The following is an 18,439-nucleotide window of genomic DNA, read 5'->3' on the forward strand; positions in this document are numbered from 1 at the left end:
AGGCATGAGGAGCGACGTGGCTCAGTTTGTGAAGAAATGCTTGGTATGCCAGCAAATTAAAACACCCAACACTTTGCCATTGGGACTTTTACAGCCAATTCCCATTCCCACTCAAATTTGGGAAGACATATCAATGGACTTCGTGGTAGGGCTACCCCCCTCAAACAACTATACTGTGATTTTGGTGGTTGTTGATAGGTTTTCAAAGGCGGCTCATTTTGGTTTGCTCCCTAGCCACTATACAGCAGCTAAAGTTGCTGATTTATTTGCTCATATGGTTTGTCGACTTCATGGAATGCCCAAGAGCATTATTTCTGACCGCGATCCAGTATTTCTGAGTCATTTTTGGCAGGAGTTGTTTAAGATGAGTGGGACTAAGCTTCGCTTCTCTACTGCCTATCACCCACAAAGTGATGGCCAAACTGAGGTCGTCAACAGGACACTGCAGCAGTACTTGAGGGCTTTTGCGATGCATAAACCACAACTTTGGAGTAGGTTGGTTGTGTGGGCAGAATGGTGCTATAATACTGCTGTCCATGCCTCGACTGGGTTCACTCCATTTGAGGCGGTGTATGGCAAGAAACCACCTTCAATTCCCCAGTATATTAGCAACACTAGTTCGGTGGGGGCTGTTGATTTCGAACTTAGCAACCGAGAAGTGGTTTTGGAGACACTAAGGAAGAATTTGACTAAAGCACAACAAAACATGAAGGTGGCAGCTGATAGGGGACGACAGGATCATTCCTTTTGTCTAGGTGATTGGGTCATGGTGAAACTCAGGCCATATCGCCAACAGTCACTTGCTGGGAGACGAGTGCAGAAGTTAGCAAAACGTTTTTATGGCCCTTACAAGATCATTAAGTGCATTGGTGAGGTAGCTTTTCAGTTACAGTTGCCTGAAAATTGTAGGATTCATGATGTATTTCATGCGTCACTTCTCAAACCATTTCATGGGTCTGATGTCGAACCTTGCTTAGCTTTACCACCAGCGATCATTGACAGTCAACCAGTGATCCAACCAATATCTGTATTGGCTGAGAGGGTGTGTGCAGAAACAGGATTGCAACAGGTACTAGTCCAGTGGAGTGGAATGTTTCCAGAGGATGCCACCTGGGAAAATTTGTCTGAAGTCTTAGATGATTATCCAAAGCTACACCTTGAGGACAAGGTGTTTTTGGAAGCAACCAGGGATGATATGAATGGGGCTAACGCTGATACAGCTAACGAAGAAGGCCAGGACCATGTGACAGATGTGCTGATGGCCCAAGAGGAAGAACAAGTGGCTAACCAAAACAGCAGATGGGCTAAAAGGAATCGTACTAAGCCCAAATGGATGAGAGACTTCAAGCTGTGACGTGTTAGGTTGTTATAGTGCGCAATGAAGCATCTCCGCGAGTTGCGGAATATTGTTATTTGCATTCTCTGATTGTATTCCCTTCCCTTTGCAATTCTGTTTTGTGTATTCCTCCAAAGATTCCCTGATTCGTGTATTTAAGGGGACACTCATTTGTGAATAAGATCAGAGAAGAATTATAGTATTTCTTTAGCTTTTGTGGAGGTTGCTCTCCCTCGAAGAGAGTAGTTATCGTTTACCCTATCAGTTCCACAAAAAGTTTGCGTTTTTTCCTTCATCCATGGTGTTAGATTTTAATTGAGTAAATTGCATGTAGGTGAAAAAGGTTTGGCAGGTGTTGAACTTGAGATTTCTCCTTCACATCTGAGATAACACAAAATCGTCAGTGTTGTTATCACATCGCGTTTCTGGTTGGAGTATATTTATAGCGTCTAGAAGCAACGGTCACCGACAGAGCCTGCACTTAGTCTTTGCCGTCAACTTCTTCCACAACCTCTCCGGTAACTATGTTACTTAATCGTATAGCTTCTCCCAGTTTTTTTCCCTCTTGCAAAAGACAACTGATATGAAAAAAATTATCTTATTCTTTTTGTCACATACAGAACCACTTTTTCTTTTCTTCTTTTCTTAAATAAAACAAATAAATAAGGACTTGTGATACTTCAGTTCTGTCATTTTTTTATTCAAGAATTTTAGATACAAATAGCATCATATTTCAGCAGTGGGTAAAATGGTTCATTTGTTTAACCCCTCGTTTTCAATGTCTTGAAATTGTCTGACAGTGTTCCAAATACTACACGAAAAGAAGAGAGTCTTCATATTTGTGTTTTTTAAAAAATTTGAATGAGTTGGCTAAAGAGCTGACTGCTTATTCTCCTTCCCCTCATGATGAAAAACCATAATGTGTTTGCCTTTTTTCTAAAATAAGATAAGAAAATCATTTACCCAATGGAGGTGCTTAATGACTAAGGTGGGGAAATTTAAAAATTAAAAAAGGGAAGCATGACTTCAGTGTCCAAAAAAGAATATTTATTTTGGGGCAGTTAAACATATGCATGAAGAATGTTGGAAGCCCACATCCCACTCCTTGAATGTTCAAAGCAAAATGATGTTTATGACAAATTCCATTTTATGATTCAATTATGAATCTTTTCTAGGCGAGTTTGAAGAACAGTTTCATATATTATGAAAATTTTGCCTCAAGTTGACGGTAGAACTTCAGGGGTCATAAAGATAATGGATCCCTTCTCCTTTTTTTTTTTGTTTAAAAAATGTAAGAGTTTAGAATAAAAGGAAAACAGGGCATGCCAGTTACAACAAAAATTTCTTGAATTGTATCGAGTCCTTAATCAATGTAGTGGACCATAGATGAAAAGATACATTATTCGAGGGTTTGACTAAGTTGAAACAGAAAAAGGATATCAAGTTTTAATTGCATGCCTGTGTATGTGGAATCAACAAACAACTAACGATCTCTAGTATGCTCACCCAAGAAACAAACCCCTGTGCTCTTCAGTTGAGTCTTATCATGTGATCGAAAGGTCACTTGCTGAGTATTTTTTTTTTTGTGAACTAACTTGATGCATCATGTTGATCATATAGGCACAGTATTTTTTGGTCCAGTAAGGACTTTTTGCTACACTATATATGTGTTCCCTTTTGGTGTGGTTTCATTTCCTAGTACATGGGGTTAATACCATGGTAAGAGTCATTGTACAGAAATGTCTGCAGTAGAAACTCGTACAAATACTGACTCATTGCTTGTCTTAGGGATTTTTTGTATTAGCCATAACTGATACAAGTAAACTGTCTTTGTGCTTATAAATACTGAGTTCCAACACAAAGAGGCAAACTGAAGACACTTTTGAAGTCGTTGCTGGCTTTGATGCTTTGTTCCTGCCGTTGCAGTCACTTTGCAAGTCAGATGGCTGTACCGATTTCCAACTCATTGGGGACTGCTTATTTGAATCTTCCAATCCATGTCATGTTTGAGTAATAGCATTGGATATATATTTCCTGGTATATGCATATGTCCATTATATGTTTATGCTAAGAGGTGTTGATAAGCCTTCAATAATGTGCTTAACTTGATTTATTAATTCTTTGGTTTGACAGTGTATGGGTGATGGTACGAAGGATGCACTGTCATACAATGTGGACTGCTTTGGAGTCATTGAAGGCTTTAGTTTATTTGTATCTTGAAAAAATTTCAATCAGATTGACAGCGTTGCCTCCAAAGGATGATGACAATAGACAGCCAGACCATAATGCAGAGGACATCAGATTGATGCATTTTGGCAACTGTGTTATGGGTGAATGTGTATAATTTCAATACTATGCAATCTTTATCCTCCAATCCTGTAATGGCCCAAAATACATCTTCTCCCATTGATTTTCTATCAAGAATCTTACCATTTACATCTATTACGTAAGCATCAACAACTTTGTCTGCTGCTATGCCAGTTGGTCCGACTTGTCATTTGTGTCTTCTCGGCAGCCATCACCATATGGGTGTGGAATCAACTGAATTTATTTATGTTAAACATGCATCTTTCTCACAAGGCACCTACTTAGTTGAAAAATAATTTGTCTCTTCACCTTCAGTGGCATTTTCAGTTAATCACACCTTGGTATATATATATATATATATATATATATATATATATATATATATATATATATTGCTTTCTGGATTCCTATTCTGTCTAAATACAGACAAACCTTAACAAGCGGCACACCAATTAAATAAAAATATGACCATTGATCGACATCAGTAGACAATTGACGAAGTTTTGACTCAAATAGTAACCAAGTTAAATTTTGATATTGAGATATCGTTCCTTAAATCTTATCCAGGTTAAGTTTTGATTAGGTGCAACCGTCCACGAATTACATCTGGTTAAATTTATCATTCAAAACTTAATTTGCTTCATCATCTAAAACCGAAAATGTCGACATATTATGCTGGCAGATTTAACTAATCATTGCGGATTGAATCCTTCAGTTTGAGTATTATAGTTTTAATCTTTACTAGTAGTCTATTACTACACTTCCTATTCACGAACCATATAAAGGTATCTCATTAGAATGAAATATGAATTACAAAAAATTGACAAACAAAATATTTCTGTAGAATACATAAGCAATATGGATATATTGAACTAACGCCTGGCCAAAAGGGCATTGATGTGAAAGACATAACGGGGAAGCTAGTTTGCCACGTCATAAATAGACTTTATAAAAATTTTAAATACAAGTTATTTTCGTAATATCAATTAATTTCTCTATCTATATTTTATCTACACCCAAACATAGACTTTGTAAAGGTTACCTAATTTCTCCATCAAAATTTTATCTAACGAAACAACTTTTTTTACATTTTATTACCAAACTCATATTCCAACTATTTCCCTCTTAATCTCATTTCCCGGTTATTCATAAAAATTTATCGTTAACCAAACGGCCCCTCACGGGAGACGCACGTGCCGTCTAAGTGCATTGCTGAACGGTGTCGGGTGTTGGTGTGTAACTTTCGCTGACTCGTCACGGAGTCTGGAATTTTTCTCACTCTGTTTCTTTTCTTTTCTCCGTCGACGACGACAACGACGTTTGGTTGCTACTCCTTCTCCAAGCCACAGATCTGCGGCGGAGCCACCGTGTCTGATTCTTCTTCTTCTTCCGGAATTTCTTTGTCGGAGAATTTGGAAGCCGATACACTGGACCGGAGATGCCGATGGCTTCTTCCGCTGCATACTTCTTGAACCTCCGCGGTGACGTTCTCATCAATCGCCTCTATCGCGACAATGTTGGGTAACATCTCTTCCTTTTCTCTCTCTTTATTCAACTTATGTCAACGTTGCTGCTTAGTGGAGATATCTTAGTGATGAAATGGAATGAACCGTCTCCATTTTTTGCACTGAAAAAACGTTCTATGATCTAATTTTTATCATCGTTTATATTAGTGAGCTCGGATTCTGTAAAATACTCTGTGTTTTTGGTGAGGAACAATTAAGCATGTCTCTATCAAAGCCGGCATGTGGAGTGGTGATATCACTTTTAATGCAGAACATTTCGCTTTTAGTGCAGCTAGGACTAGTGATAACGAGTTTTTGCTTTTAGAATGTCACTTACTGAAGCTATGGAACTTGTTGATTGTGCTGTTAGAAGTTCGTTTATGATTTTATCGGGTGCAACACTTTGTCTTCTAATTCATAGCTTTTCAGGGGAAATATGGTTGATGCTTTTCGGACGCGTATAACGCAAACAAAAGAACTTGGTACCTGTCCTGTGAGGAAGATTGGTGGCTGCACTTTCTTTTACATGAGGATCAGCAATGTATACATCGTGATTGTTGTCAGCAGCAATGCTAATGTAGCTTGCGCTTTCAAGTTTGTTGTTGAGGTATTTAATCTCTGCCTGTCATTGACACTTAAATTATGATTCAAGACGTGGGCTTTAGTTCTTTTCTATTCTATTCTATCCTTCCTCCACTCTCTGGGATGAAGGCGTTGTCATCTTTGTTGCTTGTGCATGACTTTCTGGCTTTTAATTCTTGATATTTGATTATAATTAACATTTGCATGTGGTTATTTAAATGATTGTGGTTGATAATATGTCCTCTTTTCTTTGCAGGCTGTTGCACTATTCAAATCATATTTTGGTGGAGCTTTTGAGGAAGATGCAATTCGCAATAATTTTGTACTCATTTATGAACTTCTAGATGATATGTAATTACATGGTGAGGAACTAAATTCCTTCTATGTTCGATTTTGATATTGTTCTGTAATGCATGCAATATCTGAAAGTTAATGCAAGTGTTTCAGTTGCCTATATTTTAAAAAACTTTTGTTAGTTAGAAGAATATTTTGTAGCCAAGTTCATATATCTTCGCAAGTCTTTTTAAGTGAGGAGTTGCATGTGTAAGTGGGTACCTACAATGAAGAGGGGATGGAGATGCGAGATCTTGACTGTGCACAATGTAAAATATTTATTTAATTTGAATTTGCTGGAAATACGGAATACCACATAAGCATGACATACTTTATGAAACTGCGCTTTCAGCTGGAAAAAGCATAAAGAATCTTATTGTAAACTAATGGTGATAAAAATTTAAGGCTAACAAAGGGAAGGATACATTTTGTTCGTTGCAATTTTGATGCCTCTTGCAAACTCTAAATTATATGGGAAATAATAGCTTGACCAAAATGATTGTCATAATTATATCAACTCTTCAGAATTTTATGGAATCTACCTTGGTCAAAATAGGTAGTAACTTAGAGCTTTGCTTGTGAATTGTAATGGAAGTGGCTGGTATGTCATGCTTGGCTGTGTGAAACTGCTATAGTGCTCTTGCTTGATAATTATACATGGTTTTCTGCTTTGTGCATTTATATTTTGTTAACAGGTGGGAGAAGTATGTTTTGCAAAGTCATACTTTGTGTAATAATAAAAGATCAAGTAATGTTCTTGTGATAGAAAAGTATTTATCATTTGACTGGGGTTATGATAAATATTTATGCATATTTGCAGAAATAATGGACTTTGGTTATCCTCAAAATCTTTCACCTGAGATCTTAAAGCTTTATATCACTCAGGAAGGAGTTCATTCCCCATTTTCATCCAAGGTTAGTCTGCACATGCCATTGTAAATATCATGATGTAAGGACGTGGACACAGACTTGATAGGACACAGCCATGGGGTTACTGAGATGAAAAAAAATAAAATTAGAAAAAGGAATCTTGGAGAATACAATATATGTATAATTGCATGTACATATAAAAATACCAAATATCTAATAATATAAATTATACATAGCATTTTCTTTCTCTCTGCAATTCGTTTTGGGGGGAGGGAGAACAGCCCACAGATAGACCTGTTCCGAATGTGACTTTACACATTAGTGGCTGTGTGCCTGTGTGTACGTCTGTTGTGTCTGTCTGTCCATTTATTTTGTTTTAACTTTTACATTTCTTAATATGTTTTGTCTGTTGAGTATTCCATAAAATGCTTTGATTCATTTTATGTTGTGCGCAATGGGTTGGGGGGACAGCCCGCAGATAGACCTGTTCCAAATGCAACTTTACAAGTTACTGGTGCTATTGTTGGCAGAGAGAAGGCCTTGGGTACAAAAAGAATGAGGTGAGTCGTGAGTTTTATACTATCCTACATCTACTCTTTATGATTATTGCCATACTAATGCTAGTTTACAACACTGACCCATTGCAGGTCTTCCTGGATATTGTGGAAAGCGTGAATCTCCTTATGTCTTCAACAGGTGGGTCATGAATTTTGATTGTCTACATGTTGATTTTTGCAAGATTTCCTGCTAATTTTTTTATGGTTTTAGGTGTTGTTTTGCGCTGTGATGTAACCGGGAAGATACTTATGAAGTTCTTTCTTTCTGGAATGCCTGATTTGAAGCTGGGTTTGAATGACAAGATTGGCCTTGAGAAAGAGTCACAACTTAAATCCCGTCCTACTAAAAGGTAGCTTTCATTTGGACATGGTTTCCCCACATTTTTCCTGCCAATGATATTTTCCTTTGATATTGTCGTCTAAAAGTTGTGTCCATGTTCTGTTTCATTATCACAGAAAATGATGTTTGCTGTTTTCATTTTTTTTTTTTCCGATTTAGTCCTTTTTGTGCGTTGTACTGGGAGGATATTTCATTCTTCTGTTTTGTTTTCTCTGCGATTCTAATAATATCACTTTCTATTATCAACAAAATCTATTTTGCAGTGGTAAAACTATTGAGCTTGATGATGTCACTTTCCATCAATGTGTAAATTTGACAAGGTTCAACTCGGAGAAAACTGTAGTTTTGTGCCACCTGATGGTGAATTTGAACTAATGAAGTAAGCACTTGCCCTTTGATTCTATATCATGTTACTGAATTTTGTGAACCTACAGCAAAGATGTTACATGCATGCTTTCGTCAGAAAAGGGGAAGGCGAATAGAAGGGTTTGTAATTACCTCTCTCTGTCCTTTGACCTATTCTTGATTAACTATTTCAAAACCACTCTTTGTTGGTTTTTCTACTAGGTACTTGGTAATCTATTTCTTGGTAGATCACCATCATCAAACTTTGATTGGGAAAATGGATTATGATTTAAGCCTTCCATGAAAGAGCTTTGTTCCCACTAAGACACCCCAATAGGCCACCAAAAACTACATTTAAAGCTAATTGAGCTACGGTTAATAATGCTTACAACTGCCCAATTTTAAAAATCCAATTCTGTTTATTACCAAGGAGCAAAGTCAAGGGGGAGTATCTGAAATCTTTCTTATTAGCATCCATTTCTTCAGTTTGAGTTTCCTTACCTATCCTAAGAATTTAACTTATATACCATTACCTAATATTTTCCTGGAAATCTGCTTTTTGTTCATTCCCTTTGCATTTTCCTGGAATCCTAGTTTTATTTATTTAGGCATATGGATATGCTCCCTTTGTCGGTCATTTCTTCCTTTTATAATGTTTATCGTATTGTAGTGTCATCTCCTTCTGCATAGTGTTAGATCATCATGAAATTCAAAGCTTCCTTCGTAGTTCCTAGTCTACTTTACCATTTTGCATCACTTGGTATTTCAAAACAAAACCACAATATAGGATCAGGTGAATTCTTAAATGGTGCAGAATGGCCATTGGTTTCGTCTAATATCTGCTAAAATGATTTTCTCTTGGTAGGTATCGTATCACTGAGGGTGTTAATCTTCCCTTCAAAGTATTGCCAACCATCAAGGAACTTGGTCGAACACGAACGGAAGTGAATGTTAAGGTTTGGAAATTTTCATGTTGAAGATCAAATCTAATGAAGGTCATCTATCTTTCTAGTTATTTATTTTTTTAAACTTGTTTTTCAGGTTAAGAGTGTCTTTGGTGCAAGGATGTTTGCACTAGGGGTTGTTGTCAAAATTCCTGTGCCAAAACAAACAGCAAAAATGAGTTTCATGGTCACGTCTGGCCGAGCAAAATACAATGCAGCTATTGATTGTTTGGTTTGGAAGTAATTGTCTCACTTTATGGTCACTACTATGTGAAATAGGGTTACTGAAAAAGGTTGTTAGAATTCAGACACTTTCACTCAAAAAGGATCTTGAGGAAAATATAAAGTGGCCTAAGTAAAAGCGTAAAGCTGTATGCTTTTTTACTTTGTAAATTGAGATTTTGATAGCAATGTGTGGAATGTTATTTTACATTGTTATTGTATGTTAAGATTCCAGGTTTCTTTGACTTGTTTCATTTTTAGCCCAAGGGCATTGTCTTTCCGTTATCCTCAAGTTATATGTTTTTTAATCAGCTGTAACTCTTCCCCTGCCTTTATTTTTTCCATTGGTTCCCTGGTGTTTAGTGTTTTCCTTTCAGTATAGAGCTGTTCTAATATCTGATTTTGTTCTTATTTTGCAGGATAAGAAAATTTCCTTGTCAAACTGAGCCAACCTTGAGTGCAGAAATTGAACTTATTTCTACGATGATAGAAAAGAAATCTTGGACTAGACCACCAATTCAGATGGAGTTTCAGGTTTATTATCAGTTTCTTTAGCAAATTCCATGAAAATGGGCTGGAACTTCTTGATTGGCTTAAAAGTATTTGTCAAAGCCTATTCATGAAAACTGTTTGATATGTAATCAAAGATAGCTTAGTTTAGTGTCCAGCTTCGTTGTATATCCGTTAATTAGGTAAAATAGGAGTTAGGACCTTTTTATTTATTAGATTAGTATATATTTAGTTGTCTGTAGTGTGCATTGACGAACAGTTTTCAGCATTTGCTTCTTTTTTCTCTCCCTCAACTAATTTTTTTTTTTTTTTAACTTCCCTTTTTCTTTTTGGGTAACTTTAGTGGATATTGGTCCTCTACTCCGGGCAGAACTTCTAAAATAATATATCACATTCGCATGTGGAGCTTATCTCTTCAAACTTCCCCTTCCCCTTCTTATATAGTAGCTTGATCTCTTTGTCTTATATTTGTCGATGTAAGTTCCCATGTTCGCTGCATCTGGTTTACGTGTCCGTTTTCTGAAGGTATCCATCCTACTTACTAGGCTTTTATTTTTTTTGTTCTGCATTTTCTTAGAACCCAGTGGGTTTGGATCTTTAATGTACTCTCTGAAGGTGTGGGAGAAGAGCGGAGACAACACTGTTGAGTGGGTTCGTTATATTACAAAAGCAGGATCATACGAGATAAGGTGCTAGACACATCGGGATTACTGATTTCAAACGTCAGGGATTAATGGGTGGAGATTGAAGCAATCCCAAAAAATTGAAGGCGTGGTTTAATCTAGTTATCCATTTATTGCCGCGGTTCTTGTTACGGTTGAGGCGTCTCTCAAGATATAGTGTGCTGTCAAAATGATTGTGCGCGTGAAAAATCAGTTTAACATTTTTGTTGCAAAGGTCAGCTTGTTAATGAAAGCTTAAAGTGATTCTCTCTAGCTCTCTTGTACTCTTTGTATTTTGTTTTAATGATAATGTTTATTGAGTGAGGCAGTCTGTAATTTATATGTCACGGTTCATGTTGGTGTTGATTTGTACTGAAGCCCCCTCCTTGAGAAGATAAATGTGGTAGACTACTGTTTAATAAAGTGTTTATATGGTTACTCATTACATACAACAGAGTCTTTGTGTGCTTGTTAGTAGGGTGAGAGATGGGCTTGTTGCTTCGAGGGAATAAGGCGCAGACAAGGAAGCATAAGTAAAAGCGTAAAACTTGGAAGGGGATAAAAAATCATAAAAATGTAAAAGCGTTTAGAATATTGATAAAATCATTTTGATGGAAAAATAATGTAAAATCGTAGTGATAAATTGAGATTTTAACTACCATGGATGGAAGGACCTATGTTCGATCCTCAACCAAAACTACCTTTGGGAGTAGCACAAAAACTGTACCAATCTCTATAATACCATCAAAATCAACGTTGGAGGAAGAGTTATTGATGTCTATTGTTCTAACTTGCTTGAAGATACTTTCTAAGCTTTAATATATGGTAGAGATTGGCTACGTAATAAGTATGGTTTGAAAAAAAAAAACAAAAGGTATAAAAAGGATTTTAGTTTTTTTCCTTTTTTTTTTTTCTATTCTTTAATCTTGTTTTTTGTTCTCTACATTTACAAATTGTTTACCAACTTATGTAACCTTGGAATTGTATTTGCAGCGGAAAGAAGTTGATGAGAAATTTTGTCTACTACAAGTATCATGATATATTTATTGGATTCATGCAGTTATTTTAATTTACATAGTATAGATTGATTTGTTGGATCTGATAAAATATATGTTAGTTAGTTTGAGTATCTTGTTTCTGAAAATGACTTAAAAAAAATTGTGATAAATTATTGTTGTGATTCATGGTTTTGTTTAAATGTTGCAATTATGATTTTTGTTTTAACAATAAAATTTGAGTATTTTGTGAAGTTGATTCATGTTCTGCTTGGAAATTAAAAATTAACATGCTAACGGGCTAGGTCGGGCCATTTATTTTTCTATAAATGTGTCAGGTCAGACTAACAATTAGATTCGTACTATGCTATCGGGTCAGATTAAATTAAATTTTTTTTATATAGACTTAAACTTTTTGAGATAAATCTCGGCCCATTTCACCCTTACTTGCAATTGGATTCGCTTCCCATAATCTATTTTTTTAATTTGAAAAAGTGTATAAAAATTAACTCAAAATTAAGAAATATATAAAAATTAAAAAATATATATTAACAAAAAAAAAAGGAAAAGGAATACACAATCAAGGGAGTTCATCGTCTCGTATTAAAATTTTATGACTTTTATAATGTGAAATTTTTGTGCTTGTCTTTTGTTTATTAATGATAATTAGACTCCACATATTATTACCTGAAATTTTAACAGGATGATCCATTTTCTTAAAGCAGCTATATTAAACCATTAGAATTGGTCTAATGATGTAAAATTTGATTAGGGGGTGTTTGGTGGAGGAGAAATATTTTTGTACCAGGGAAATATAATTATTTGAGAAGTGGTAGAAAAATGAGTTTGGTAGGAAAGTGAACAAAAAATTGTTTGGTAGGCCGAAAAACTACCGAAAAAATTGGTTTAAATTTTCTAAGTCTATGTTTGTTTGAAGGAAAAATATTTCTGGGAAAATAGAGTTAAATTACCACAACAACCCTTAAATTACCATAACAAAGGTCAATGCCTTGGACCCTCTTTCTAGAAGATGGCAAAGGTTCCCATTAACAAAGGTCATTTTGGTCTCTTGCTTCACGGTCCTTTTTCGATTTGCCTGGTAAACAAGCAAATACCACCTAGAAGGTGGCATTATAAGATTTGAACGGACAACATGGATTTATAAGACTTTAAAAAATCATATGAATTTTTAACAAACATTCAAAATTACAAGAGTCAATAAAAAAGGGAAAGTTATACTTACAATCTATTTTTGTTTACAATATTTACAATCATATCTTAACCGTTGATTTCCATCAATCAACGGTTACCATTCATTGCAAATTAAATATTAATTAATGAGTTTGATTTGCGAAAATAATAACCTTTGATTGACGGAAATCAACGGTTAAGATATGATTGTAAAAGGTTGTAAACAAAAATAGGTTGTAAGTATAATCTTCCCACTACAAAAAATAACAAAGAAATGCAATGAAATTAATGAAAAAAAGTTAAACCTAATATAATTTTCTCAATCAGTAAAACATAATATAATTTTTAACAAACATTCAAAATTACTAGACAACAGCTTTTCACATATCTAATGGGTTGAAAATTATCTTCTTCATTTGGTATCAAAGTTCATGATAAAATTTCGTTTGGAATTTTTTGCAATTGATCTTGAAAACCTTGGGGTTTTTATTTTACGTGATGAGAGTTTTCTAACCATATATCATATGCATATTTTCATTGAATATTCTAAGAAAATTTCGAATCTAAAATTTTGGGTTTAATTACATAAAAGTTTTGAAAATTTCTCAAATTTTTTTCACTCGATACATTGAAACCTTAAATTGCTTTGGGACTTTTGAGAAACAAGCTTTTAGTTATTTATTGACACAAAAATTGTTTGAAATCATTTCCTATAGTGAATGAATTTCGTTCATGAATGTATTGTTACGAAATATAAGGTTCATATTATGAAAGTTTCAATCTTTCTTTAAATTGATATTGTTTCATTGATGTAAAACGAAAATTGGTTTGAGGGTTTTAGTTCCCCTGTTATTTTTCACTATTTTATGTTGTTTTTAATACAAAAATCACACGTTTTTGTGCCAAGAAAAACTGTAACCCATAGCTTGAAAAATCACTTTTTAAACTTCTAAAATTTCTAAAAAATGGCTCAAAAATATGTTAAAATCACGTTTTTGAGATAGATTATATTAAAATCTCGTTGGTTTGTTGTTTCTGGGTTGCTTTGTGATGAAAATCGCTCAAAAATATTTTTTTTTTAGTTTTAACGAAGCTCCCGTGATGGAACCCAATTTCAAGCAGTCAACCTGCCAAAGGAAGAAGAAAATACTGCAATAGAAGAATATCAAGAAATCCTAGGGGTTAGGGTGAGATTGTGAGAGAGGCATCCTATTTATATTTTTCACTAAAAAGTCTCACGAAATCCACACCAATAGAAAATCCATTAAAATCGTCGAATTTTTGAATACCACGATATTGTGATTCCATTGTTTAAAATCCTGATTGAATACCAACGGATTTGGACGAATTCTAAAATAATCTTTTAAAATCCTAATCAAATACCACAAGATTTTTTTTCGGGACAGTGACCAATGTGCCACGCTTTGGCAAACAAATTACCAAAATGCCACGCGAACAGTAAAATTTCCCAAACTGCCACGCGGGATAATTCGCTACACAGTGTAGCGAATTACGTATGCAAATAATTCGCTACACTGTGCAGCGAATTATGCCATGTCATGTTGCCCCGTCAGCATCACTGCCACATGTCATCCCAGGAGTAATTCGCTGGGGTATGTAGCGAATTACTCCTAACGAAAACCTGCTGCACAGCAGCATGCTGGACACGTGTCAATCATACACAAATTCGCTAGACACCCCAACGAACTTCCCTCAAAATTTTTCTATAAATCCCCTCCGCCCCCCGCCCCTTCCCCACCTCTCCATCCTCACCCTTCTCTCTTAAAGTGTGGTCTCTCTCTCTAAAGGTTAGTTTTATTTTTTCTTTAGTTGTTTTTGTTTTAAAATTTTATTTAAGTTATTATTTAATGTTTAGTAGTAGTTAATGTAGTTATTTGGGTTAGTGTTTTTGTTTGATTAGTTTATGTTGTTTCAATATTGTATTTAATTTATTATTTAATGCATTATTTAATGTTTAATAGTAGTTAGTATAGATTTTTGAAACATTAGGTTAGTTAATGTAGTTATTTGGGTTAGTTTTGGTTGAATCCATTTTATTTAATGTATTATTTAATGCATTATTTAATGTTTAATGTTAGTTAGTGTAGATATTTTAAACATTAGGTTAGTTAATGTAGATATTTCAAACATTAGGTTAGTTAAAGTATTATTTAAGGTTCATTCTCTTTCTTATAAAGTTAAGTTAGTTTAGTTTTATATTTATGCTATTAAAAATTTTCCTATAATCTGAATTGAGTTTTATCTACGGAAATGTTCATGCTCTTAAAAATTTCCCTATAAATTTAATTTTATAATTATGGTTTTATAATTTTGTAATATAATTTAATGTTAATATAATTTATTTTCTTTTTTGATTAGGCTTTAATAATTTTATAATATTAGTTACTGTTGATTTTTTAAATGTTAGGTTAGAAATTTGTTAATTTATTTAAAGCATAATCTTCAATTAGTTGTAAACTTTTCAATTGTTTTTTTTGTATTTATTTAGGGTTATATTAATGTATTTTTAGTTTTTGATTATAATTTGGGTTAATAATTTATGTTAATAGTGTACATAATTATAACATTTACGTAAGTCATAAATAAATATAATTTTGTAATATAATTTAATGTTAATATAATTTATTTTCTTTTTTTATTAGGCTTTAATAATTTTATAATATTAGTTAGTGTTGATTTTTTAAATGTTAGGTTAGAAATTTGTTAATTTATTTAAAGCATAATCTTCTATTAGTTGTAAACTTTTCAATTGTTTTTTTTTTGTATTTATTTAGGGTTATATTAATGTATTTTTAGTTTTTGATTATAATTTGGGTTAATAATTTATGTTAATAATGTACATAATATTATAACATTTACGTAAGTCATAAATAAATATAATTTTGTTTTCATTGTTGTGCATTATAATTGTGCAATTATATAACTTTGCATTCTGTCAGTTTAAATTATCGCTAATATGCTGATTTTATGCTTGTAATTAGATTTATGGAGCATGATGATGCAGCTCGTCCTGGGTCACCACTCAGCGTGATCGACCCTGGGCCGGAGGTTAATACTCTCCTGACTTTGCAGGACAGACATATTTCCACACATGTGTGGAACACCTGTGAAGATCCGAATGCCAATGATCGTGTAATTAATGTGCGCCATGCTGTGACCCATAATCACCTTGACATTCTCGAGGAGATTCAGCCATGGCTGATGCAGGCTGGCTTCTATCATGTTGCTCGCTTACGCAACCATGAGGTTAGTATATTTGTATGCATAACTACGTAATCACTCTTATATTGTATTGTGATAATTTATGTTATCTCTGATGATGTCAACTCATTATGATATGCTCTCAGATAGACCATCACCTTGTCTCTGCGCTTGTCGAGCGATGGCGTCCAGAGACACGGACTTTTCATATGACTATGGGCGAGGTGACCATCACCTTGGAGGATGTTCATCATTTATTGGGGTTGCCCACAGATGGTCAGGTTGTGTCCGGGCGCCACGGACGACATCCCTTTAAGGATTTGTACCGTGACTTCTTAGGCGTTCAGCCCACAGCTGGTAGGGATCTGAATGGAGGTTTGTTGGGTCTCCACTATCTATGGGAGAAGTTTAAGGATTACGCAGACCACACTGGTAATGAGGTTGACCGTAGGAGGTATACACGCGCATTAATATTGCAGATACTAGGTGGTATGTTGTTTGTGGACACTGCCTCCAGCTTCGTCCCTGCGAAATATTTGTTATATCTTGATGATTTCCAGCGATGTGGGACGTATAGTTGGGGCTCTACAGTTCTTGCACTCTTATATAAGGAGTTATGCAAAGTGACTGACAGGAGACGTTCAAATATGGGTGGTTGTGCACTGTTACTGCAATTATGGGTCTGGACCAGGTTCCCGACTATCTCTCCTCCACTCCCTGAGGTCATCGATGAGTATGCCATTTATGGAGCGAGGTATGTATCCTTTGACTATGTCACTTGTTCATCTTTTCGTTCTTGAAATTGTTTATATTGCTGTTTGTAATATAATATATTATCATAAATGCAGGTTTAACATTTATGATCAGCGCCATACTGTGTTTAATCACATTCGCAGGTACCGCCATCATATGGACGTCATGCGTAGACGACAGTGTCGTTGGAGACCATACCTGGGCGTGACCCATAATGTACCTCACTGCCACCCTTTTTTTGGTATGCTCTCATCCTCCACGGACAACCGGCGTTATGATTTTGACAAACCATTATCAACCTTTTCTTATCACTTTTCTCTACGACTGTTGTGCGATTTTTTTCCATACAATATTGTTTAATTGCCATTTGAACATCATGTTTGGTGTCAAACAATTGGTCCTTATATAGCTCGTGGCCCATCTGCCAGTTAGGTATTTGTGCTCCATGCATATCTTCTAATTCTTAATCTGGATATTCCCAATTAACATTTGTGAAATGGCTGATTCCATCCCAAAATGGTACATTATCATTTCCTGTTCAATAACATATCCAAAACCCCAAAATCATATAATTTGTTTATATGACATAACATACACCTCTACCACGGTTATTAATCGATTCTACATACCTGCAACTGGAGGGTCTTGCATTCCTACAATGCCAAGCGATGGAATTGGTAGACCAACTGCAGTGGACGGACAACAATCAAAATCACCATCGACATCTGTATCCGAGGACTCACTGTCCGGAACAAGACCTTCATCAACCTCTTCCTCTGAACTATCGGTACGCCATGATGGATCGTACATGTCGTGGACCGGCAAGCTTTCATCAAACAGTTGTTGAGTTTGTGGTGCAAGCGCGGGGGACGCGTCCTCATCTTCCGGATTAACCACTGGAACCATGTGTATGTCGATGATGTCAGTGGATGGTGGACAAAGTTGACTACTTGATTGTCCACCGTAGTTGACTTCTGCATAAAATTCAATAAATCTTGACTCGCCGTGTTCTGAAGTGCTTGCATCTACTACTAACGTTACATCGTCATCTTCAACAATTTCGACGCCAACCCATTGCACGGGGTTACCAGAGGCACACCTAGCGGTCAATCGAGCAAGAGTTTGACCACTTTGTAATCTCAACTTCTTGTAGATTATCTTCTTAAGCTCGTGAAGATTGCATGTTGGGCTCATGCGAAACATTTTTGCATCACCTTCAAAAACTTGCCCGTTTGGTCCCAAATATCTTCTCCCATTATAATAAACTGTGGCGATTACATCATTCCTACCCTCACTCATCTTACCAAAGTAGAAAATAAACTAACATTCACAAAAGATAACACAAAAGTAGTAATGTTTGTATATAAATGGCAAATTTTCGCACTCAGAGTCCGTTCCTGAAATGGAATTGAGCTGATTTATAGTAACAAAGTTTGCTACATGAGGTTCTACTTTATGCAACATAATTCGCTATGCCCCCTAGCGAATTACTAGGGGGCTGACACCTGTCCATTATCAATCAGAGTGGTCCCTATTTCGCTATGAGTCATGGCAAAATTAGTACATAATTCGCTAGGCAGTACAGCGAATTATGGGGGTATTGACACGTGTCCTGACAATGACTGGACAGGACTGGAAAACTGACACATAATTCGTGCAAGGTACAGCGAATTACAGGAGTTGTGACACGTGTCCGACAAGAGACTGCCATGAATGACTCCTCCTCACTGTAATTCGCTACATACCCCAGCGAATTACTCCTGGG

The 18,439-nt window shown here is 35.4% G+C and overlaps 1 protein-coding gene, 1 long non-coding RNA gene and 1 pseudogene across 3 annotated transcripts; all 3 read left to right on the forward strand.

Annotated features, from left to right (window-relative positions):
- The first annotated feature begins 1,441 nt into the window (after window positions 1–1,441).
- On the forward strand, window positions 1,442–3,912 carry LOC133314186 (uncharacterized). Of its 2 annotated transcripts, XR_009751906.1 has the most exons (4): window positions 1,466–1,578; window positions 1,671–1,854; window positions 3,125–3,373; window positions 3,470–3,912. It is a non-coding gene; the product is annotated as an uncharacterized LOC133314186 (long non-coding RNA). The 2 variants fall into 2 exon arrangements; XR_009751905.1 differs by having other exon boundaries at window positions 1,442–1,854.
- Window positions 3,913–4,922: 1,010 nt separating this feature from the next.
- LOC133314181 (AP-2 complex subunit mu-like) lies at window positions 4,923–10,887 on the forward strand (annotated as a pseudogene).
- Window positions 10,888–15,705: 4,818 nt separating this feature from the next.
- On the forward strand, window positions 15,706–17,034 carry LOC133314168 (serine/threonine-protein phosphatase 7 long form homolog). The gene is made up of 3 exons (XM_061515612.1): window positions 15,706–15,966; window positions 16,068–16,675; window positions 16,770–17,034. The coding sequence occupies exons 1-3, from the start codon at window positions 15,706–15,708 to the stop codon at window positions 17,032–17,034; spliced, it is 1,134 nt and encodes a 377-aa protein (XP_061371596.1).
- The last annotated feature ends 1,405 nt before the right edge of the window (window positions 17,035–18,439 follow it).

This window comes from Gastrolobium bilobum, unplaced genomic scaffold, assembly GCF_033153095.1.
Source record: "Gastrolobium bilobum isolate Gb01-03AN ecotype WA unplaced genomic scaffold, APGP_CSIRO_Gbil_v1 utg14319, whole genome shotgun sequence".
NCBI lineage: Eukaryota > Viridiplantae > Streptophyta > Magnoliopsida > Fabales > Fabaceae > Gastrolobium > Gastrolobium bilobum.

What these genes read in the sequence shown, in the direction of transcription:
- LOC133314168 (XM_061515612.1), top strand. Translation starts at nt 15,706, where the DNA reads ATGGAGCATGATGATGCAGCTCGTCCTGGGTCACCACTCAGCGTGATC. An exon ending in CTCGCTTACGCAACCATGAG is followed by an intron (nt 15,967 to 16,067) that starts GTTAGTATATTT and finishes ATATGCTCTCAG; the next exon opens with ATAGACCATCACCTTGTCTC. An exon ending in TATGCCATTTATGGAGCGAG is followed by an intron (nt 16,676 to 16,769) that starts GTATGTATCCTT and finishes TCATAAATGCAG; the next exon opens with GTTTAACATTTATGATCAGC.